A 22991-nucleotide genomic window follows, 5' to 3' on the forward strand; every position below is an offset into this window, starting at 1 on the left:
GCCACTTGCAGGTTGTCACTGAGCATTTATTCTCCATCCTCAGAGCCCAGCTGGGGCTGCAGCTGGGCAGCGTCGTCAGGATGGATGGACTGCCTGGCTCCCCTTGCTCCCAGCAGAGGTCCTGCCTGGGGACTGTCAGGCAGGCGGTGGAGTCAGCGGCTGCAACTAGAGGCCTGGAAGACCCCATGGGGCAGTGCTCAGGGCGGGCCTGCAGGAATGGCATGTGGTGGGGGTTGGGGGGGCTGATGGCACGTGTGTGGCCCACACCCACCTCCACATGAGATGCTCAGTATGTGAGTGGGGGGGGGGGCCCAGAATCTGGCAGAAGCGAAGGCACAAGGTAGGACCAGCCTGGCACAGGGGGCGGGGGGCGGAGTGTCGAGGTCTGCAGATGGAGGACCCAGCCAGGTTGGGGGTGGTGGGCACAGAGGTCCAAGCAGAGCAGTATGCAGCAGGGTGCTCTGGGGGGTGGGCTGGGGGGCCAGAAGGAGCCCACCTGGGGCTGGCCCAGGTCCTGGCTTTGCCTCTTGCACGGTGACCCCAATCACGTCTACAAGTCAGTCCCTGGAGCTGAGGCTCTAGAACCAGGGAGGCGCTGTTGAGGCTGTTTGGAGAGCGGTGTTGGGACAAAGGCCCGCGTGGGTCCTGCAGCCCAAGAGCCCTGTCCTCTGCGGTCGCAGCTGCCCGGCTCCAGGCCTGGCCACTGCAGGGACTGTCCAGGGCTCTGACCAGCAACCCGGTCCTGCAGGGTTCCAGCCTGCTGTCCCCATCCTAGCATGATGCTCTCAGTTGTCTGGCTCCAGCGTCCACTCCGACAGCCACTGCAGGCAGGAGGCCCGCTGCACCTCTGTCTCTGGGGGCGGTGGGGGCCGGCCTGGCCCAGGCAGGGGCGTGCAGGGGCTGCAGGGCCCGGGGCCTCCTTCTGAGGGCTCAGGGTCCGGGGCGGCCCGCAGGACCTGGACGAGCTCGTCCAGCGGCTGCAGCAGGGTATGAGGGCTCCAGCAGGCGTCGAGGGAGGGCACGAAGGGGTCGGGCGTGCAGGCCTCCACGCACTCAGTGCTCGTGGGGATGCGCAGGTAGAAAGCGTGCAGCATCATACGGAACGGCTGGTCCTCCTGGCCCGAGGCCTGGCCGTAGGTCAGGTCCCCCACGATGGGGTGGCCGAGGGCGCGGCAGTGTACGCGCAGTTGGTGCGTCCGGCCTTTGGGGAGGAGAGGGGGCCGGTCAGGTGGGAGTACAGCCCCGTGCCCACCCCGAACCCGTTCATGTCATGCTCAGTGCTGTCCCTGAAGCTTCAGGCAGCCCCTGAGGACGTCAGACCTCCCTGTGCTTCATGCCACAAAGTCAGAGCCCAAAACATAAGCGGCTTCTGGGACGCTGCTGGTGACGGCAGGGCCAAAGCAGCACCCAGTCAGGTGAGAACCCGGACCAGAGAGACCTCGTATGGGGCAAGAAGCTGTAGGCTCTGAGGTTGCGTGGGGGGCAGGAGTGAGCCTGGTCAGCATGCTGGGGGCTCCCGGGCAGGTTCCTCCCCTGCAGGGTGGGGACACTGTGGTGCCCTGTGCCGGGAGAGGCTGAGGCAGGACATGGTCAGCAGGGAGCAGGGGCCCTGGGCACACATCCAGGACACACCTGTGAGGGGCTGCAGCAGCACTTTGGAGACTGGGTCGCCTGCATACAGCCCGTGTTCCAGGACCACCAGCTCTGTGAGGCTTGGTTTTGGGTTCTCACAACCTGAGGGGAGCGAGGCAAGTTCAGAGAGATGGCTGGGCCAGCTCCAGGGCTGAGTCCACCGCAGCCCGGTCATGTGCCCCGGTTGCCCCAGCTCATCCAGGGTCCCCACTGGACGGCTGTGTCCCTGGCTCCCCCACCCCCTGTCCTCCGTACCCTGTGTGCCTTCAATGCACATGGTGTGGGTCCGGCCTTCTGTGCTGTTCTTGCCGATGGAGTAGCTGATGGTCATCCGGCTCTCCTGGACGTGCCCCCGCACCTGCCAGGCAGGGGGTCACACGCTGCTCATGGGGTCACCCGCCACTGCTGGGAAGCCCACCTGACATCCACAGCCTACCAAAGTGGACGGAGGGTTGGAGTCTCCTGCCCCAAGGACCAGCCCGGCCTTACCAGAGCCAGATAAGCCTTGGTCACTCGCCGGTCCTTGAAGCACCTGTATGCACTGCCTGCGGCCGCCTTGTTCAAAGCCACACAGAGTGCCCCGCTGGTGGAGAAGTCCAGTTGGTGGCAGAACCTAGCATGGGGCTGAGGCTCAGTGGTGGCTGGGTTGGGGGCTGCTTCCCCCACCCCCGGTGGAGGCCACTGTGGGTACCTGAACCCGTAGTAGGTGTCGGGGTCGGCCAGCTCCGGGAAGCGGTGCCGCAGCTGCTTCTGGAGGGTCAGCGTCTCCCGCCAGGCTTTGCTGTCGATGCGCACGTCCCAGTGCTTGTTCACCACCAGGAAGTCACGGCTCCGGTATACGACACACAGGTTCTCCACACTGCCTGGCTCCATGGTGGCTGCAATGCGGGGCAAGTGCGTGGAGCGGGGTTACGGGCTGCCCAGCCCGCATCACAGCCCTGCCCACCTGGCCTGAACACCCCTGCTCCCCAGGGCCGTCAGTCTGAAGCCACTGACGCTGTCAGGTAAGCTTGTAGACCGACCGTGTGCCTGCACTCCCAACCTCTGAGTGGGATGAGCAGGGCGTCTACTGGTTGGGGGCTCTGGCCAGGAGCAGGCAAGCTAGTGGTGCCCTGAACTCTGGCTGTGGGGCGGTCCTGCCCAGACCCGGGCCTGGGGGGATAAGCAGCCCTGCCCTCCAGCCCGCTCCCACGGATTCTTCCCGAGGCGGGCCACACACACGTGATAGTGGCCTTTTCCTGAGTGGGGCGGGTACAGAGCAGGAGACGGGGCCCTCTCTAGCCCACGGAGACGCCCCCTGCTCCCCTCCGCGGAACTCTCGCCTCCTCTCATGGACACCGGCGGAGGGGTGCCCGGCGGACTCCCGATGCAAATCCTTCCCGTGCCCCTGCCCACTCCGGGATCGACCTGCAGCTGGGCTGCGCCGTCCGGGCTCCCGATGCCGTGGCCTGTCCCTGGTTCCCGCACTCGCGTCCCGCGCCTCGTGGCCCAGTGGTCCCGGGGCAATAACTCAGACCACAGAGGCGCGCCTGGCTGGGCCCGGCCTGCGCTCTCAGCCCCGCCCACGCCCCGCCCACGGCACGGACGGGCGGTCCATCTGACCAATGGAGGCCGCCCGGGTCCCGCAGCTCCCCCTCTGGCGTCAGGACTCGGCCCCGCCCAGCGTGCGCGCGCAGCCCCGCCCACTCCCCGCCCTTCCTCCTGGCCAATGGAGAGCGCCGCCGGGCACGCCGGCTGTTGATTGGTGGTGCCGGGTCGCTGGGGGCGGGAGCGGCGCGCGGGGCGCGGGAGGTTCGGAGCCGGGTCCCCGCGGCGGGCGGCTGTGCGGCCCGCAGCCATGGAGGACTACGAGCGAGAGCTGTACGGCGTCGAGGACGATTTCGACAACCAGTTCGCGGCCGAGCTCGAGGTGCTGGCCGAGCTGGAAGGTAGGCGCGGGCATCGCCGCGGCCTCGTCCCAGGTAGCTTGACGGAAGCCTGGCCCTCCCGGGGAGTCCAGGAGGGCTGCTCCGAGGGCCGCGCAGGGGCGAGGCCGCAACCCCCTTGGAGAGAGCAGGGCCCTGCAGCGGCGCTGGCCGCGAGGGCTGTGGCTGTGTGTGCAGACGAGCTGCCCCGGATGACTGCTGTGGGCCTTCCTTCCGCAGGGACAGCCGCCCTATCGCCTTCCAGGGACCCCCAGCCCACTGTGGGCCGGCCCCGCCTGACGTTCGAGGAGGCCATTGCTGGAGGGGAGACTGCCATTCACTGCTCTCCAGGCGGACCTCCAAGAAGCAGCAAGGGCAGTGTCAGAAAGAGGCAGCTGGCTTCTGACATCCAGGGGGACAGATACCTGCCCCCTAGTACGTTTCTGGGGCCCAGGGCATAGGGGTGGGGTGCAAGGCTGGGGAAGGCCCTCTATTCCTTCCATGTGTCTCCCCAGCTCCCCAAATCAAACGGTCCAGGCTGCAGGCTGTCAGGAGACTGAACTTTAGGTCGGAGGAGATGGAAGAGATGACGCCTCCTGACTCCCCGACTCTGGACATCACTCCCCCACCAAGTCCTGAGATACCTGATGAGCTGTGGGGCGAGGGGTGTGTAAATTGGGGCAGAGGCATCTCTGGGGGCCTTGGAAGGATCCCATTCCTCCAACAAGGTCTTGGTGCCTGGGGCAGGTCTGGGTCCATGGCTTTTCCCTGAGGATCCCACAATTGTGGTTCCCTCCCAGGCCTTTAGACGCCGGGGCTGATGCGGGTCTCACTCAGGCCTCGCTGGCCACCCACAATCCTGTCTTGCGGCGGCCCCCAGTCTTGGAAGACTATGTCAATGTGACCTCCACGGGTGGCGACCGGGCCTTTCTGGTTCTTCGGGCTGACCCAGTGGGCACTGGGGTGCAGGTGGGTGCCGTGCAGCCACGAGCTGGTACATGGACATCATATGCCCACTTGGACTCCGGGCACCCTTCTAGAGGTCCACCCTGCCTCTGGTCTTGCATTCGGGAGGGCCACCTTCTTTCTCCTCCTCCTCCATCTTTTTTCTCCCCCTTTTCTCCTCTTTTTTCTACCTTTTCCTTCACCCTCCTCCTTAGATCTGCTGCCATCCCAGTGACCCCTTGGGGTCTGTGGCAAGAAGGGGCTCCTTGTGGCTGTGGGTGCTAGGGAATGCCACATGGATCCCTGAGCACCGCTGGGAGGGAGCTGTGGCAACCCCATAACTAGAAGGGAGTGACTGCTGCCCGTTTTCCCCCGCAGAGCCCTTTCCGTGACACCCGGTGGCGTGGCCGTGGCCAGCTGGACCTGCTGGGCGTGCCTTTTGCCTCCCTGAAGGAGAAGGTCGACAGCGAGGTGGGGGCTGCTGGGGTTTTCTGGGAGGGGAGGGGTGGCTCCAGGGTGACTGGTGGCTGAGCTGCTTTGATTTAATTTGCACAGCGGCGGCAGCGACTGCTGGAAGAGGCCCAGCGGCTCTCAGACACGCTGTGCAGGTGACACGGGGGACTCTCCACCCCGGGATCCTCACTAGTCCTTGGACTGCTGACCCCTAGAGTGCATGCCAGGGGGTAGTCCCTGCATGGGGTTAAGGCCCGCGGCTCAGGGCACGATGCTCTCCAGTCTCAGGTCACAGGAGATGGAGGAGGAGACTCAACCCTCAGGGGCGCCTGAGGAGGAGCCAGCCGACAGCCAGGACGCCTCCCAGCATTGCCTCTGGGTGGATGAGTTTGCACCCCAGCGCTACACGGAGCTGCTCAGTGATGACGTGAGGCCTTGTTCTTGCTCAAGTGTGACTGGCTTCTTTGTTGCTGAGAGAAAAGAACTCAGGGCCTAGCAGGTCCTTGTGTTGCCAGCCCACAGGGGTGTCAGGATTTATGGGAAGGATTTGATTAGCTTTGTTGGATTGTGTTGGTAGACGGAGAAACTGAGGCCAGTTTGGGCCTTTCACTGGTCACTCAGCCTCAGCGTCCCTGCATGTGTCTCTGGGCTTTTAAGAGTAGGGTGACATGAGGGGCAGGCATGAGGAGACCCCCTCCCCCAGGCCAGGCCTCTCTTCTTTCAGTTCACTAACCGCTGCCTTCTCAAGTGGCTGAAGCTGTGGGACTTAGTGGTGTTTGGCCGAGAGAAGCCTGCCCGGAAGCCTAGGCCCGGTGTGGAACCAGCCCGGGGTGGCAAGGAGACCACAGCTTCCAGCAAGTGGAAAAGCCATGAACAAGTGCTCGAGGAGATGCTGGAGGCTGAGCTGGACCCAAGTGGGCGGCCCCGGCAGAAGGTGAGGGCACCTGACTGTGCTGCACACATCCAGTGGCTGTATTCTGGGTGGCTGGTGCCTTTGCAGTCTCTGGGGGCCATGAGGCACATTTACTGCCCCTGAGGCTGTGATGATGTCACTGTCTTGGTGTGGAGTGTCAGCAATTTGAGCTGGGACTTGAGTCTTCTAATTACTTAGACAAAGGCAGCACGACTTGAAGGGCCTTACACCTTCCCATAGTGATTACGGTGGAATGTGGGTGGGCTTCAGGCGTCAGTCATGTCAGTAATAGCTGTGTCTGTCAGGTCCCAATGTCACTCACCTGACATGAGGCTTTGCTCTCTATTTGCGCCACGAGCAGGCAGGGACTTGTTCTCCTTTGGTGATAGGGGCAGGGCAGGGCAACATCCTCTGGCACCGCACTTTGTGGGATGGGATTTTGTCTCTGGCAGTTGGGCCAGGGACTCCCAAAGTCTGTGAGGCGGTGCGGGTTGCAGCGCATTTTCTCCTGCCTTGGCTGCAGGTGGCTCTGCTGTGTGGGTCCCCAGGGCTGGGCAAGACCACCCTGGCCCACGTGATTGCGCGGCATGCTGGGTACTGTGTGGTGGAGATGAATGCGAGGTGAGTGGGGGAAGGCCGGGCCTCCCTTTGTCCTAACGCGTCTGGCGACTGGGACATAGCCCTAAATGCCTGGTTTGAAGGTGGGGACTGGTGTCTCAGGTGCATGGCGGTGGCATGGTCCACACATCTCAGGGCTCCTGGGACTTGGCGTGGTGTCAGGGGGTGGCTTTGTGTAGTATCTTTGAGTGGTAGGCGTGGTGGCTCTGCCCCTGGGGACCGTCCGGCTGGGGACACTGACTGCCCTGACATTTGCTCCTGGGCCTCCTGGTTCCAGTGATGACCGCAGCCCTGAAGCCTTCCGCTCGCGCATCGAGGCGGCCACGCAGATGGAGTCCGTCCTGGGCGCTGGTGGGAGACCCAACTGCCTGGTCATCGACGAGATCGATGGGGCCCCCACGGTGGGCCTCCTGGGTAGGCTGGCAGGTGGGCTGGTCCTCCTGCAGTGGGGGGCTGTGACTCACTACCATGTCCCCCCAGGCCGCCATCAATGTTCTCCTGAGCGTCTTGGACCGCAAGGGCCCACAACAGGCAGAGCCAGGGGGCCCCTCTGTGCCCACAGGTGGGGGGCGGCGGCGCCGGGCAGAGGGGGGTCTCCTGATGAGGCCCATTATCTGCATCTGCAACGACCCGTGAGTGGGGGGGCGGGACTTCTGTCGGGGGGGCGGGGTCTCCGCTGGGACGCTTGTCCCTTGCTTCCCTCGCTGCTGGACTCAGGTGGCGCCCTGGCCCGGGGGGCTCACTGTGCACGCCCTGGTTCCGCAGGTTTGTGCCCTCTCTGCGGCAGCTGAAGCAGCAGGCCCTCCTGCTCCACTTCCCACCCACGCTGCCCTCCAGGCTCACGCAGCGGCTCCAGGAGGTCTGTGAGGGTTGCCCTCCCTCTGCCATCCGCCCGTGGCCCGCCAACTGCTCCTAGGACACTGGGTGGAGGTCCTGGTCCAGTTTGTTCTCTGGTTGTGGGTGGTTCCAAGGCACAACCGAGCTCCTTCCGCAGGGCTCTTCGGCCTTTGCTCCCCGTCAGACAGGAGCTGTTTCTAGGGAGGCGGTGGCTACAGGGCAGGGCTCAGGGGACACCCATCCTCCCACCTCTCTGCAGATCTCCCTGCGGCGGGGCATGCGGGCCGACCCCGGGGCGCTGGCAGCCCTCTGCGAGAAAACAGACAACGACATCCGCGCCTGCATCAACGCCCTGCAGGTGGGCAGGTGGCTATGGTGCGGGGGCGGAGGACAGGGGTGGCCAGCGCCCTCTCCACGCCTCCCCTGTGTCCATTTCCTGCTGGAGTGGGGGTCAGCCATCCTCACCCTCCCTGACCCCATGTCTAGTTCCTGCACAGGCGGGGCCAGCGGGAGCTGAGCGTTCAGGCCATTCAGAGCACGCGCATTGGCCTGAAGGATCAGCGCAAGGGGCTCTTTTCCGTGTGGCAGGAGGTCTTCCAGCTGCCCCGGGCCCAGAGGTAGGCAGGCCAGCCTTGGCCTGGAAGGTCCATGGTACCCTCACCCTGGGAAGCCAGCCAGCTCTGCCTTTGCTGACGGAGCCATGGCGCCCTGCCCTCCTGCAGGACCTCAGGGTGCCCTAAACATGCACAAGCTGGTGCGGCCAGAAGGACGAGGGTGGGTAGGGCTGGGTCTGGGTGACGGGGCGGGGGCTCCACTCCAGCCTCAGCTGCCCCTGCAGGCGCCGCATGGGTCAGGACCCAACCCTGCCCACCCACATGCTCCTGCTTGGGGACCGGCTCTCAGGCTCGGGGCCCCTCGCTGCTGAGACACCCCTGACTGCAGCCGCGCAGCGTTTCTACCACATCTTGCACATAGCTGCATCTGCAGGCGAGCACGACAAGGTGGTCCAGGTAACCGTGCTCCACCTCCAGTCTTGTGGGGGTTGGGGGGCAGGAAGCCTGGTTCTGGCAGCGTTTTTCGACCCCAGCCAGCAATTGACTGGGACTCGCATGCTTCAGTGGTGCTAAGCCCGAGGAGAACTGGCTGGACCCGGCGCTTGGGAAGCCTCTGAGAGGGAGCAGGGTCAGGCAGGAGGAAGGACTGACTGTGCCAGGAGGGGACGGCTGGCGGGGAACGGTGGGATCTCTGTGTCTGCCCTTGGGGAAGTATCTAAAGGGCCCAGCAGTGGCAGGGGGAGCTGGATTCCGGATGTGAGCTATGGGAACGGGGACATGGGTGCAGGTGGGGTGGAGAGCAGGTGGCAGGTCGCCCTACCTCCACCCCTGGGAAGCCTGGTGTAAGCTGCCTCCTTGGCTAAGCAGCTTTGGATTAGCAGCTGGGGATCCTTGCAAATCCGGAAAACCACTGTGTGGAGGGCAGCGTGGTGGCTAGAGGGGAGGGACTCCCACGTGCAACATGCACGGGGACTCTGTGCCCTTGACCCTGGTGGACAGAACTTCCCTCTCCTTTAGGGGGTGACTGGGGGCTTCTTTCTCACATGTCTCGGGTCTGGGTCAGATGAGTGGGGGCAGCAGGCTAGGCCTTTCTGGCCCCCTCATGGCCCTGGGGCCACTCGCTGGGGCTCACAGGCTGGTGGGAGGAGAAGGTCCCCCAGGGTGGCGCTTGTGCTGTGGGTGGGTGCCGTTTGGCTGGAGGGCCTCAGGGACTGGCCCGTCCACCTGCCTGCAGGGCCTGTTCGACAACTTCCTGCGGCTGAGGCTGCGGGACTCCAGCCTGGGCGCCGTGTGCACGGCCCTTGACTGGCTGGCCTTCGACGACCTGCTGGGCCGGGCTGCCCTCCACGGCCAGAGCTTCCAGCTGATGCGCTACCTGCCCTTCCTGCTCCCGGCCTTCCATCTGCTCTTTGCTTCCAGTCACGTGCCACGGATCGCCTTCCCCAGCAGCCAGCAGGAGGTATGGCTTGTGCCCTGCCCGGGGCCAGGGTCTAGCCCGGGGTCCTGGGTGACTCGGTCCTGGTCCACCCTCCACCCCAGGCCCAGAATCGCATGAACCAGACACAGAACCTGATCCAGACGCTGGTGTCGGGCATCACGCCAGCCACCCGCAGCCGGGCTGCGCCACAGGCGCTCATCCTAGACACCCTCTGTCTGCTCCTGGACATCCTCACGCCCAAGCTGCGCCCAGTGAGTGCCTGGCCTGGAAGGGGCGTGCTTCCTGGGGCAGGTGGGACCTGCCGGTGCTCAGTGCCCTGCTGGCCCACAGGTGAGCACACAGCTATACAGTGCCCGAGAGAAGCAGCAGCTGGCCAGCCTGGTGGGCACCATGCTCGCCTACAGCCTCACCTACCGCCAGGACCGCACACCCGATGGGCAGTACGTCTACAGGCTGGAGCCGTGAGTCTGCGCAGCGCCTGGGCTGGGGGTGCTGGGGGCAGGAGGCTGGGGCGCTGGGCTCCAGGTGCCACAGCGACTGCTCAGCCAGAGTCTGAAGGCATGGTGTGAGCCTCAGTTCTCCTGTTGGAGGCTAGGGGCGTCAGTTCTAGCTCATTCCTTGCCTGAATGTGACTGTGCAGTGGAGCCCCCACTGGGGCTGACCCTGGGGCCGGAGGTGTACTGCGGAGTCCCTCAGTGCCCAGAGGGCCCTCGAGCTCCCCAGGGCTCCACTCCTCTGTCCTGAGAGAGTTGTGGGGTGGAGCGCCGGCACCAGTAGGGGCTGGATGCAGGCCTTGGGCGGTAACGACGCTCGTTCCCATGCGCTCAGCCCAGCCTGAGCCTGGGCCCTGCAATGTGGTGTCAGTTCCTCCCTGGGCAGCCCTCCCCCTGCCCACGTGTGGTGGGGAAACTGAGGCTCAGGGTGGGAATGCCCCTGCTGCAGCAGAGCTGGGGCACGGCAGGGCCAGGCCTGGACCCCGTCCTGCACTTTTGAGTCTGGCAGGTGGGGTCAGAGGTGCTAAGTAGCTCGTGGCCTGTCCCTGCTGACTGGGTGTCCTGGGGCCTGCCCTGCCCCGCTCACCCCAAGAGCAGGAACGTGGAGGAGGTTTGCCGCTTTCCCGAGCTGCCCGCCCGTAAGCCCCTCACCTACCAGGCCAAGCAGCTCATTGCCCGCGAGGTGGAAGTGGAGAAGATGCGGCGGGTGGAGGCCTCGGCTCGGGCCAGAGATGGCCCCCAGGTGAGCCTCCCCAGGCCCTGGGCAGAGCAGGGCCCTCGGAGTGGACACGAGCCCTGCCGTGGTCCTGCCCAGTCAACTGTCACTGTCCGTGACTTCCTGCAGGTGGATGGAGGTCCCCTGGGGGGCACGGGGGAGAAGGAGGTGCAGCCACCTGCCCCGTGCGACCACAAGCAGCGGCTGGAGTGTATTCTGAAGAGAGCTGCCCTGGAGGAACAGGTAGGGGCTGACGTGTCGGTGGGAGGCCGTGGGGGCGTCACTGGGGGACCTGGGAAGGCAACTTTGGAGTGGGCTGGCTTTAAGTCCTGGAGTCCAGCTCCCTGCTGCTCAGCGTGATGGCTCCGCCTGGGCCCGGTTCCCACCTGGGCAGGGTGCTGGCACCTCCTGACCTTGGCAGGGAGGAGGTGAGTGTGAGCGTGGTGGAGGGCGCACACAGAGCGGCTCAGCGGGAGGGGGCCGTGGCCTCCGGGCCCTCCCCCCAGGTAGGGCTAGTTGGCTAGGGCTCAGTCCCCATGAACCTGACCAGCCTGTCTCCTTCAGCCCGAGAGGGACTTCTTCGGTCGTGTGGTTGTCAAGAGAGCAGCAGCCCAGAGCACAGGTGTGTGTGGAGGGGTGGGTGGTGGAGGGACTGGCCAGAGTCAGGTGGAGGGACTGGCCAGAGTCAGGTGGAGGAACAACTGTGTGGCCCCCACAGGGCACGAGGCCTCTGAGACTGACACGGCCGAGCGGCGCGTGGGCACTGCGGTGGGCAGGAGCGACGTGTGGTTCCGCTTCAAGGAGGGCGTCTCCAATGCTGTGCGGCGCAGCCTGTACATCAGGGACCTGCTCTAGGGGGCATAGCGAGCCCCCAGGGCCTGGGCGGCCACCCTGGGCTGTGCTGGACACCCCGACCCACGCTGGACGTCCCCAGGGCCTATGCCAGACACCCTAGTCCATGTTGGACACTCTGAGGTCATGCCAGACACCCTGGACTGCACCAGACATCCCCTGATACACACCGGCTACCTAGGTGTTGGCTTTCTCTCTCCTAGAAAGTGTACAAAAGCAGCAGCATTCTTGCAGAGTCTTTATAAAAGTCACACCTTTACAGATGCGTCCACTTTACAGGGAGGCGTGAGTCTGGGCCGTGGGGCCTCACAGGATGGTGCACTTGCCCTTCTCCACCCACGGGTTGTTCTTCATCAGGTCGGGGTTCAGGAAGGGGTCCTTTGGGATCCCTTCCTCGATCCACTTGAGGAGCCTGTGGGTGGGAAGGGTGGGTGAACACGTGGGCTCCTGGCCCCCAGAGTGCTGCCTGATGGCAGTGCATGGGAGTGTGGTCTTGGCTCATACAAATGAGCACGGGGCAGGGAAATGAGACGCAAATCTTGCCAGCCTGGGGGGTGTGGCCACGGCTCCACAGGGTGTCCTGGGGACTCACTCGGGGATGGTCTTGGATGACATCTCCCTCTTGAAGGCCAGCTGATACTTGAGGCTCTCGACCTCCTTCTTCATCTGGGGCACGTCCCACTCCTCCATGGCATCGGGGGCTTCGGAAGTGGCCAGCCTGGGGCTGGGGAGTATGGGGCAAGCCACAGAGCTGGGGGCTGCCAGCCTGCAGTCACCCTCCTGATGCACCCTCCCCCTGGTAAGCACCCTCCACACAGAGGGACACCCGCTCACTGCCTGGGGAGTCCCCATGGCCTCTGCCACACACTGGGGAACAGGGCTGGGGCTGACACCACACTAATCAGGCCCCACGTGCCTGCCCCCCACCTCCCATGGGACTCGTTAACTGCATAGAAAACTTTCCATGCCTAGCTCTGCACCCCTACCTGCCATCGAAGCCTCACCAAGGCTGGGCCTCTGGGTTGCAGAGGGGAGGGGCAGTGTTCTGCCAACAGCAGGACTGGTCAGGTCACTGACCCTTCAAGTGCAGGACCCATTTCCCATCCAGGTAGCAGAAGACCCTTGTGTCGGGGGCGGGACACACACATCCACACACACCCCTCCCCCTGCTTTGCATGGGCAAAGCCCACCCCAGAGCAGGTTAATCCGGGGGCCAGGAGGGTGGGGCTACTATTTGCATCTCTGCCTGGGGGTTGGGGTGGGGCAAGCGCTGGGGGTCTTGGAGTCAGGGGCTGCCTAGCTGATCCAGGACTTGGGGCCCCTGCAGCCTCCTGCTTGCTGCCTTGTGCCTCCTCCAACTTGCCTGAGTGTCTGGCCAGTGTCTGCCAGTGTATGGGCCACCTGGCAAAGCCACAGGTTCAGACTCGAGACCCCACCAGCAAGTGAAGGGAGGGAAGGCCGCTCCTTGCATCCCCCTGCTCCAGCCCACTGGGGGTCCAGGGAGCCCCTTGCTGTCCCCCAACCCCCGCCCCCATCACTGAAACTGGGAGCCAGGGGACTGGCTTCCTTGACCTGGGAAGTGTGGGCAGGGGCGGCCAGGAGTGTGACACTGCCTGCCTCTGGCTGCTGAAAGGGCTCCTGGGAGGATCTACCAGGAGCGGGTGAGACCTGGGGGATAGCCAGTGGGGGCGAGAGGGGCTTCCTCCCAGAGAACCCGAGTTCCAGCACCCCACCTGGCGGCGCAGGTTCTGAGTCACGTGGGCGCGGCCCCCCCCCACCCGAGGCTGGGGGCGGGGGGCCGGCAGGCCCGTCCGCAGCCCCTGAGCCCGCCGCCGCCAGCCCTACCTGCGAGGAGCCGCAGCCGCGCCGCCGCGCGCCCCCGGCCTCGGCGCACAGCGCTCGCTCGCTCGGCAATCTCTGCGGACGGGCGGCGCGCACGGCACACGGACGCGGTTCCCCTCGCAGCCAGCCGGCGGATGGAGGGGGCCTCTCCACCGGTTTGGCCGGCCCCTTGGCACAGGAGGAAGCCCAAAGACGGACAGGCAAGGGCGCCTTGGGGGTTGCGGGGTGGGGGGGGTCCAGGTCAGCCCAGTGGGACCTGGGCGGGCCCCAGAGTCTCTGCTCAGCACAGGGGCGAGCTCCCCAGACCTACCTTGGACGGTGACCGCGAGGACAGAGATGAGGACGGCCACGGGATGGCGAGGACGAAGTGATGGGCAAGCGAGTCGGGCACAGGCGGGCAGAGCCTGGGCAGGTGCCCCGCCCATCCCACCACCTGGGCCAGGCCCGGGCACCGCCCCCACCCTCTGCCCGCCCTCCTCAGGGCTGGGCTGACCCTGGGGAGCTGGCTTCATCAGGCACACTCTGCCAGCCTTTGAGGGGTGGGAGGTGCAGCAGGAGCAGTGTAGGCTCAGCTCTGGCCCTGGGCGAGGTGTCCTCCCACTGCACTGGGTGGGCTCGCAGGCTGCCACGTGGTGCAGAACCGAAGACCATCAGCCGGTAGATCGCACCCCGGCCCCTGGTGCTCCTCATGGGCTGGAGTCACCAGGCCGAGATGCCAGCCCCCCACCCCAACCCCCAGGCCTCCGCAGTGTCCGCTGACAGGCCCGGGGCTGCTCCACCACGGGCGTGAACCTACTCTGACCAGGGCACCTGGGCCTCTGTGGAGTTTCTTCCTGTCCTGCATTCCCAGGCCAGCGGTGGGCAGATGGGCAGCTGTGGTGGGTGTCAGAGTCCAGGTCACCAACCAGTCCCCTCGGAGGTCAGACCCCGTGGCTCCCCAGGACACCTGGGCCAGGCCTTTGACAGGTGCTCCCACTCGGGAGCAGGACAGGCCCGGGGTGCTCCCCGCCCACCCCGGGCCCTCCCTGCTGTGATGGCAGAAAACAAGGTCAGCGGCGCCTGCCCGGCCCTCTCCCACACCGACGTGATGATGGAACAGGAGGCGCTTCTGGAACTGGGGCATGTTAGGAAAACTAGGGATTATTTCTTATGGATTTATGGGGGGGTAGGGGGGCTTAGAGCTGAGGGTGCCAGCATCCTCCTCAGGGCAGATGGCCAGCAGTTTTGACCTCACTTCCCCCACCCCCGCCTGGTTCTTCTGGTGCTCTATGACTGGGCAGGCACCCTGTTACTCGGGGTGCCTGGGGCTCTCCTGTGGCTGGGGCCCTGCTCACAAGGGGTGGGTGCTCAGGCATGGTGTTGACTCAGCCCCCAGAACTGGCTCAAGATTTAGACTGAAACCAGGCCAGCCAGTCCCTGCCCCCAGCCATGCCTTCCCCACAGAGGATGCAGGTAGAACGGGGAACCCAGGACTGCGTTCTGGCCCCGGGAGGAGCCTTGGTGCGACCTGGTGGGGCACGGCCCCTGTGCTCTGCTCTGGGGCCTGTGGCGTGTGATCTCTCCTCCATGGTTCGGAGTGCTCCACTGTGACCACTGCACATAGGCCTTCATGATGACACTTGAAAATGCCTGGGTGTCATCACCTCACCAGGATGGCAGGAGCTGTGTGGGGCGTGGGGTCCTGCATTCTCGCTCTGCGTGCTGTTTCCTGGCTGTGAGCACCGGTCACACCTGCTGCCCTATAGACCCTCAGGGTTCAGAAGCGATCCCTGTGCTGACCCTGGTGGCCCCGTGGGACAGAGGCTGTGACTCCACACGGCAGTCAAGCTGATGTGTGCCTGCTCATGTGAGCCTGTGAAGCCGCTGTCTTTGGTGAAAACTGGGGGACCAGTGACTCCTATTTCACCTTCCTGGGAGTTTGGACTTGTCAACCCCAGATACCGCAGAGGGACTGGGCGGGTCTGGAATGAACAGAGGCCTAGTGGTTTGCGGTGGGGGGAGGATGCTCCAGAAGCAGTGACAGCTGGTGCTCCAGCTGATGCCACCTTGCAGTCACCCAGAGCAGACCCAGGGAGACCAACCGCGTTTCTGAAATTAGCTCCCCTAACTGGGCTGCTGGTGAGAACCAACAGGGCTCCTCGCTGGCCTAGAAACGGCCGTTCCAGGTCCCACGCCCGTAGGGCTCCTGACTGGAGCGGGGAGCCGGCTGGGCTCGCAGGGATGTGACGGGTGTGGGGGCAGATGCAGCAAGGGAGGGTCCCTTTGTGCTGGTTTTGGTGCTCAGGACGAGTCAGTGGTGTGTGGGGTGCTCTGACCCACTTTGAACAGGGTCCCCAAGGAGGACTCAGGGGGCAGGGGCGGGAAACGCCCCAACCCAATAGGACCTGTAGCCTGGTTCGGTCCCAGTGCCACTCGAACCTGTGGCCTTGCTAGGCAGGGGCCAGAGATGAGGCCGGCCTCTCACCTGGTCCGTTCTGAGTATGCAGAACATGCTGGTGACCCAGAGCCACCTGGTGCTGTCAGCTCCCCGCTTGGTCCTCCTGAAACCAGGCTCTCTTGCACGTGATGCCCCAGCAATGAAACATGCAGCTGGGGCAGATCTGGCCCGATGTGCTGGCGTGATGAGGCCCGTGTGAGAACACCTCCCCTGTGTCTGCAGCTTTGCTTCGGACCTTTGGGGGTGGGGTGGGGTCAGACCCTACACACAACCCTCCCATGGCAACAGGCCTGGCCTCTGGTGAGAAAACTTAAGACAAGTAGTCCATGTGTAGAACCTAGGCCTGGCAGGAGACGGTGGGGGCCCAGCCTGCCAGCACCCATTCCAGGGTAGGTGTGGGACCCTCTCGACTACAACAGGCTGACTCCCCTCCTGAGGCCTCAGGGGATGTGCCTACTTGTCTCCCATCCCTGGAAACAGCTGTCTGAGGTGAACATGGGGATAGGAAGATAAAAAAAACTATTTCACCCAGTTAAACAGAGCTCACAAGAAACTAGGTAGTTCTTGGATAATCTTTGAGTGTTTGAAAATGACTTTCAAAAATAATTTAAGCTCTTAGACTCGTGTGTGCAAAGTGCAAACTCGTGTGTGCACAGTGAATGATTCCAGGGAATCACAGGTTCTAATTGGCGTAAGCTGTGAGTCATAAAGTCTCAGGGAAGTGACTCTGGTTAAGCAGTTTATTCTAATGGCTCTGCAGCCCACAGGTGACTCCCTCTCCTTCCCCTCCTGCTCCAGTCCTCCCATGACATTGGCTCCTGCCAGCATGTGGGTCAGGAAGACGCACATGGTCTGTACCTTGGTGCTCCTGAGGTTCAGGAAGAGGCCAAGGGCCTGCACCTGCCTAAGCACCAAACCCTCCAGTGCTCACAGGCCATGGGGGTCCCCTTCTGATGAGGCCAGTGCCACTTAGGGGTCCTGCATATTGCTGGCAGGTCTACTGGTCTGCACCCCCAAAGGGCCTTTCGCCATGAGGGTGGGTGAGTGGGACGAATGCACATGTCAGGCCACCAGTGCGTTGTCACCCAGGCCTGCCTGAGCATGGCTCTAGGTTTTCCCTCTCGACCTGCAGCTGCACTCCCAGGTCTGTGCAGCACTGAAGAAAATTCTACCTGATCATGGGGCAGCTATGCGAGTGGAGCTGGGGGTGTGTGGAGGGCCCCCCCAATTCTGTCTCACAGCTGCCATAACCACCCCCACTCCCCTGCCCGGTGGCCAAGTGTGGTGGGCCTTGCGCCTTCAGCAGGTATGCTTCTGGTCCCAAGCGATATGCCCACCATGTAGGGGTGGATGGAAGAGGCTCCTAGAAAGTTTCAGTGCCCAGAGGTTTTCCACAAAAGCAGAGGAGACACTTTAGGGAATGTTGCTGTCAGCTGGGGCTGCCTCCCACGGCAGGGATGATGCCCAGCAGTGCTCACGCCCAGAGTAGGTCTGATGAACTGGCTGAGCAGGAAACTGAGGCCCCAAGGCTCTGGGCTTGACCAGGTCTCACCCTTGGTTTTGTGTCCTTCATCTAGTGACTTCCCTCAAACAGCTGGAATCCCTGCCATCTGCTCATTTCATTAGAAGCTGCATTAGCTCTGGTGGCTGCAGAGTGCAAGTGACTGAATGGGGACCCTCGACTATCAGATCTCTCCCCAGAAAGGACCCCCGTCCTGTGCCAGAGGGCGAGGGCTCCCATGGGGACCAAGGACATCGTTCACCCCTCCCAGGTTCAGCGCAGGGCTCCCTCACTTGGGCCACGTCTGCCACTTCTGGATGCAGTCTACGCAGACTGCTCTGCAGAACTTGACACTAGAGTTACAAGGAATCTAGAATTCAACCTCCCGGGGAAGGGTCTGTCATGTGAAACGGGGAAGGACCAAGCCAATGGGAGTCTACGCAAGGAGCAAACGCGGGAGCGCGTCCTGGACTGCGGACGGAACCGGCGGGACGGCTCTGAGGTGTGCTCGGCTCGCTGCTGGGCTTCACCAGGACGAATCTGCTCCGGGCTTGGCTTCCAGAGGACCCGGGCGGTGCGGAGCGGCGAGAGGAGCCCACGCACCGCGGGGCCCTGGCTGCTCGGGCGCTGGGACCGCAGGGCAGGCTCGGGGGGGCTTCCCCTCACGGCCAGGATGAGGACAGGGAACTCTCGACAGACGCCGTTATCAGAAGTCCTAATTGGACGAGGACTCCTAGAACGGAGGCTGACGGCCAGTTTAGCCAAAGAACTTAAACGAAACAAGTTTCCGGCGCTCTTACTAGTGTTAACGTGCGGTGTTTATCGTGAAGACAGTACCGAGCGGCTCCGCGAGGGAAGGCCCGGCAGCAGGCTCCGGGCACCTCTGCTGCTCCGCGATCCCCGTCGCTGCCGCTCTTCCACAGCCCGCTCTGGAAGCCCAGTGCCGCCCTGGAAGACCGCTTCCGGGTCTAAGCGTGGAGGGGGCGGGGCGCGTAGGGGGCCTGCCCCCTGGGCGAGGGGCGGGGCTTCTGTAGGACGCCGTTCTGCGTGACGCAGTCATCTTGCAGCCGGGCGGCGGCGTCTTCTGTGAAGGCGTGGCCGGAACGGAGGTGGCATTGTCACCTGTCAGGCTCAGGTGTTCCCTTGGCCTGGCTTCTCAACCTCCTGTTAAGTTATGGCAGGTGACCTCTGAGGTGGCCGGGCATCCCCAGCCTCCCACGGCGGCATTGGTGAGTGAGACCGTCCGCCCGAATCTGTGAAAAAAGGAGAAATGTTGGAAGACTAACGACAGAGCCGTCAGGGTGCCTCTGCCCAACCCATATTCCCCCTCTCGGGTTCCCCACCTAAGGTCCCACCTTTCAGGTCCCCTCCTCAAGTCCCTCCTTAGGTCCCGCCACCTCAGGTCACCCCTGTCAGATCCTCCCAAGTCCTCACCCCAGGTCCCCCGTCTCAGGTCTCCCCCTTGAGCTTCCCCGGTCAGGTATCACCCTCAGGTCTCCCCCTCAGGCCCTCCCTCTCAGGTTCCCCCCCCCTCAGGTCTCCCCTTCAGGTCCACCCATCTCAGGCTCCCCCCCTCAGGTCTCCCCTTCAGGTCCTCCTCAGGTCCCCCCCTCAAGTCTCCCCCTCAGGTTCCCCCCACCTCAGGTCTCCCCCTCAGGTACTCCCTTTCAGTTTCCTCCCTCAGGTCTCCCCCTCAGGTCCCCCGTCAGGTGCCCCCCTTGGATTCCCCCCTCAGGTCCTCCCCCTAGGGTCCACTCCTCTCAGGTTCCCCAACTCAGATCCCCTTTCAGGTACCCCCCCTCAGGTCCACCCTCTTAGGTTCCCCCTCTCAGATACCCCAACTCAGTTCGCCCCTCTAGGGTCTTCCCCCTCAGGTATCCCCTTCAGGTCCCTTCTGTCAAGTTCACCCTCTCAAGCCCTACCACCTCAGATCCCCCCTCCGTCAGGTTCTCCCCCTCAAGTCCACACCTCTCAGGTCTCCCCACGCAGGTACCCCCCTCTTAGGTCCTCCCTCAGGTCTCCCCCCTCACGTCCCCACCCATCAGGTCCCCCCTTCTCAGGTCAGCCCCTCCTGTCAGGTACTCCCCCTCAGCTCCCCCCTCTCAGTTCCCCCCTCAAGCCTCCTCACCTAGGTCCCCTCTCAAGGGACATCCTTCCTCCTAAAGAGCTGTTCTGGACACCTGAGTGAGCCATGTGATTATCGTTTCAGGTGAGTTTTGAGGTGTGCCATGGAACTGGACACCAGGAAGTTTTTGTAAAACTAACAGGCTGGGCAGACAGGCGACAGGGAACAAAGCTTGTCTTCCATCATGACTCAGTAAGGACTTGGGCACTGTCCTGATGGCCTGTGGCTTGGGCAGCAAGTAAGCCAGGATTGTAGGGAGGGGGAGGGGTGTGTTGAAGACAAACTCCAGTGAATCAAGGCATAGCAAAGGAGCTGACCATTGGCACAGCTGTAAAGCTGGTCTCCTGGGATCTACATCCAGTCTTGCCCCACCACCGTCTCTATTGGGAATGGTTGTGGGGTCTGAGGGTGGAGGCAGGGGTGCTGCTCAACACCCATGGGGGTGGGGGTCCACCACCGCCCTAATGATGGTGAGTCCCTGAGGCCTTGAGGCCCCTCTCCTTGTTTCTCCACAGCCTCTCCCTCCTCGAGCCCCCTGGCCTGGTCCTGGGCAGGGCCTGGGTTGTGCAGATGGCCAAGTCCTACTTTTGTCCATCCCTAATGGGCAAATGCACCAATGGCAGCACATGGCTAGAGGTGCTCCCTGTGGTATCTGAAGACCCTGAGAGGTTCTTGGGCTGAGGTCTGTGGAGCTAGGTCTTTGGAGCTGGATCTCAGAGGAAGATCCCAGCAGCCCTGCCAAGACACAGTTTCATGTTGCATTTCACCTGAATCCCAAAAAGGCAGCTCCCGAAGTCCTGTTGCTGTGTGGTGGTGTCAGGCAGTTCCATCTTTAGCTGGCTGGCTCACCTATGTCCCCTGCCTGGCTTTTGCCACTAGGTGGAGCCACAGGCCTATCCAATTGCTTCCCCACGTTGCAAACACGGGACCTGCCTTTCAAATTTAGTGTCAGGACTCCTCAACTTTCCTAAATTTTTCAAGTTTCTCTTACATGGTGACATCTAGGGGTATTTAGAAACAAAAATAGAGCAGCTGTTACACTTAGGACTTTCACTTAAAACCAGTGATGATAAATCCAGTGCATGTAAACATCACAATTTAAAGAAAAACAGCTTTATTTTCCCATCGTTGGCACAGATCCCTTAGAAGAGCTGGGTTCTAACTACATGGCCAACTGAAGTTCTTTCTGTTGTTCTGTCCACATTGATTTGCTGCCTTTTGATTCTTTTTGTTGAAAGATAAGGAAGGTCAGACATAAAATATTTAATGTAATTTTATGAGGATAAACGAGCTCGTAGACGCCTGGTTTGTAATCAAGGTTACTCTGCCCCGTCAGTCTTGCTGAGGCTCAGATATTCAGGATTCTCAGAGGACAAAGTCTGTGTTAGAGATTGTGGGTGATTGTGAGGGTCCCAGTCCTTTCAGCTTTTGGGGTCTGAGGAGAGACTGGGCTGCTGTGATTACGGGGGCATCTTGCTACTTAAAAAAAGGTAATTAATAGACTGTGACTTTTTTTAGAGCACTTTTAGGCTTACAGAAAAACAAAGTAGAAAGGATGGTGTCCCTGGGTGCCCCCTGCCCTTCGCATCTCCGGTCGCTAGCCTTTACTCATTATAGTTAGGAACCAACGCTAGCACTGTGTTAGGTAGCATCCTCTTTCTGCAGCAGGTCCCCTGTCATGTGTGGTCCTTGCATCTCCTGGGCTCCTCTGGAATAGAGTCTTTGACTTAGTTTTGACAGTCTTGACCATTCCAAGGTGTGTTGGTCAGGGATTTTGCAGGATGCCCCTCAACTGGGGTTTGCTGGATGTTTTTCTCTTGGTTTGGCAAGATGGTGACTGCTTCTCGGATCATGACCTTTCTGTATATCCTGCTTCCTTCCCCTGAGATTGAGAGGGCCTGGAGGCACAGAACAGGGTCCTTCCTGTCCTCAAAGGGAGAAGGAGGGAGAAAGGGGCAAGTCTTGAGGGGATGGCAGTCGGGGCCAGGAGAGCACGCTGTGTTGGAGAGGCAGCAACAACAAAGCAGGGCTGAGGAGACGGCCTGACACCCTTGAGCACCTGGTGGAGCATCTGGTGGGAGCACCTGGTGAGGAGCCCTGCAGCGCCTCCCGCCTGAGGCCTCATTTCAGGGAGAGCGAAGACTTTGTTTGGTGAGGGGCTCCTTGGTCACAGTGGTTGGGCTCAGTCTGGGGAGCACATGTTCTCACAGCTCAGTTCCCTGGATCCAGTGCGCAAACAGCCTGCTCTCTCCCTGCGGGGCTTGGTCTCAGGTGAACTAGTAGGATTGTGAGTTCAGGCTGCCGTCTCTTCAGAACACCCCCTTTAGCTTTTCTGGGAGTTCTCACTCTGGCCTCGGGGCCTTGAGCTACTGCGAAAGCAGGTGAAGCCTGCTTTGCCCTTCAGGGTCCATGTGTGGATTTGAGGCCCTCCATTGTGTTAGTCGTGGGTGACCAGCTCCTGCTGAGGGGCTGGAGGCTCCATGGGGAGCAGGCAGGGGAGAGGGTGAGAGGGAGTGTGGGTGTGCACACAGAGGAAGCGTTGACTGCGGGGGCTGGCAGACACTCTGGGCTGAGTGGGTTGGGCTGGATTGGGAGATGGGGGCGCCCCTGAAGGTTGTCCCTGTCGCCTTCCCAGTGCTTGGGGTGGGAGTGGCCTGGAATCACATGGCCATCTGGTCCTTACCCCTTACTGTGCTGGTGACAACTGGTTTGTGGAAAAGCCTGTTTCCTCCCTATAAAAAGTGCCTTTGGTTCCATTCTTCACTGACACATCCTTACTGAGTGAGGATGCTGAGTGAGGATCAAGGCTCCTGTCTTTTCGTAAATGTTTTTAGTGAGTCTCTGTTTCCCATTGTCACTCAGACACAGCTGATGGGCAGTTTTTCTATTTGTAGGACCAGCTTAGGCAGCCCCCTGCCCTGGACATCCGGATGTGGTTGAAGAGGTTCTTGCTGCCTTTGACAGACAGTCTCTTGACTGACCCCTTTTTTCAGTTGGCTCACAGCTTCTTCCAGACCCTCTACCTGTATGCACCCCCTTGCCCCATGGCCTCCCCATCTGAGGAGTCTTGATAGCATTTAAAGCAGAAACACAACCAGCCCTACCCCCAGAAGTTGAACTTTTTGTCATTTATCTTCAGAAAAGCACACCAAATGTTGAGTGTGGGTCACCTGGATTGCTTCAGCTGTGGGTGAACAGCCAGAAGTTCCCATTTCATTATCCACACGCCTCCTTTGTCCCTCCCTAATGGGGGTCAGAGGTGCTTTGATTGTGCATGATGGAGACTACCCCATTTCATTGCTTGAAAAACTCAGAGCTGTGTGTGTAAGAAACAGAGGGAGCGGGGCTTCCCTCCTGGTCCAGTGGTTAAGAATCTGCCTTGCACGCAGAGGACACCTCGGGAATATCCCACATGCCACAGCAACTAAACCTGTGGGCCACAGCTATTGAGCCCACACTCTAGAGCCCGAGCTCTGCAACAAGAGAAGCCACTGCGATGAGAAGCCTGTGCACCACAACTGGAGAATAGCCCCTGCCCGCTGCAACTGGAGAAAGCCTATGCAAAGTGGTGAAGACACAGCACAACCAAAAACAAACAAAAAAGAAACAGTTAAGAGAAAGGAAAGCAGGATGGCTCTCTGCTGCCTTGCTCCCATGAGTCTGGGAGTTGGACTGACGTTTGTTCTGACTGACGTTTCTGGAATGGGCCTTATTTTGGAGCCAGACTGCTG

General features: G+C 62.0%; 4 protein-coding genes across 8 annotated transcripts; 2 read left to right on the top strand and 2 right to left on the bottom strand.

Annotated features, from left to right (window-relative positions):
• Positions 1 to 8: 8 nt before the first annotated feature.
• RPUSD1 (RNA pseudouridine synthase domain containing 1) lies at positions 9 to 3190 on the bottom strand. 2 transcript variants are annotated; one of them, XM_043915795.1, is made up of 6 exons: positions 3040 to 3190; positions 2324 to 2510; positions 2122 to 2245; positions 1888 to 1990; positions 1633 to 1734; positions 9 to 1201 (listed from the first exon to the last, which is right to left on the bottom strand). In XM_043915795.1, the coding sequence occupies exons 2-6, from the start codon at positions 2503 to 2505 to the stop codon at positions 786 to 788; spliced, it is 927 nt and encodes a 308-aa protein (XP_043771730.1). In that variant the 5' UTR covers positions 2506 to 2510; positions 3040 to 3190; the 3' UTR covers positions 9 to 785. The 2 variants fall into 2 exon arrangements, with proteins under 2 accessions (XP_043771730.1, XP_043771731.1); XM_043915796.1 differs by lacking the exon at positions 3040 to 3190 and adding an exon at positions 2854 to 3032.
• A 212-nt stretch (positions 3191 to 3402) lies between these two features.
• CHTF18 (chromosome transmission fidelity factor 18) lies at positions 3403 to 11613 on the top strand. Its single transcript, XM_043915797.1, has 22 exons — positions 3403 to 3560; positions 3777 to 3971; positions 4052 to 4202; positions 4337 to 4505; positions 4860 to 4952; positions 5037 to 5089; positions 5217 to 5361; positions 5659 to 5868; positions 6371 to 6468; positions 6743 to 6866; positions 6946 to 7097; positions 7231 to 7324; positions 7562 to 7660; positions 7789 to 7919; positions 8141 to 8312; positions 9091 to 9315; positions 9396 to 9545; positions 9625 to 9755; positions 10386 to 10530; positions 10633 to 10746; positions 11068 to 11125; positions 11222 to 11613. Exons 1-22 carry the CDS (start codon positions 3470 to 3472, stop codon positions 11356 to 11358), a joined length of 2937 nt encoding a protein of 978 aa, XP_043771732.1. The 5' UTR covers positions 3403 to 3469; the 3' UTR covers positions 11359 to 11613.
• GNG13 (G protein subunit gamma 13) lies at positions 11608 to 18082 on the bottom strand. Of its 4 annotated transcripts, none has more exons than XM_043915806.1 (4): positions 17973 to 18082; positions 14635 to 14826; positions 11948 to 12079; positions 11608 to 11767 (listed from the first exon to the last, which is right to left on the bottom strand). In XM_043915806.1, the coding sequence occupies exons 2-4, from the start codon at positions 14796 to 14798 to the stop codon at positions 11662 to 11664; spliced, it is 402 nt and encodes a 133-aa protein (XP_043771741.1). In that variant the 5' UTR covers positions 14799 to 14826; positions 17973 to 18082; the 3' UTR covers positions 11608 to 11661. The 4 variants fall into 4 exon arrangements, with proteins under 4 accessions (XP_043771741.1, XP_043771740.1, XP_043771742.1 ...); XM_043915805.1 differs by having other exon boundaries at positions 17936 to 18063; XM_043915807.1 differs by lacking the exons at positions 14635 to 14826; positions 17973 to 18082 and adding an exon at positions 13508 to 13924.
• LOC122702227 lies at positions 16309 to 22726 on the top strand. The gene is made up of 3 exons (XM_043915802.1): positions 16309 to 18131; positions 18170 to 18364; positions 22155 to 22726. The coding sequence occupies exons 1-2, from the start codon at positions 17374 to 17376 to the stop codon at positions 18318 to 18320; spliced, it is 909 nt and encodes a 302-aa protein (XP_043771737.1). The 5' UTR covers positions 16309 to 17373; the 3' UTR covers positions 18321 to 18364; positions 22155 to 22726.
• The last annotated feature ends 265 nt before the right edge of the window (positions 22727 to 22991 follow it).

Source organism: Cervus elaphus, chromosome 10 (genome assembly GCF_910594005.1).
Source record: "Cervus elaphus chromosome 10, mCerEla1.1, whole genome shotgun sequence".
NCBI lineage: Eukaryota > Metazoa > Chordata > Mammalia > Artiodactyla > Cervidae > Cervus > Cervus elaphus.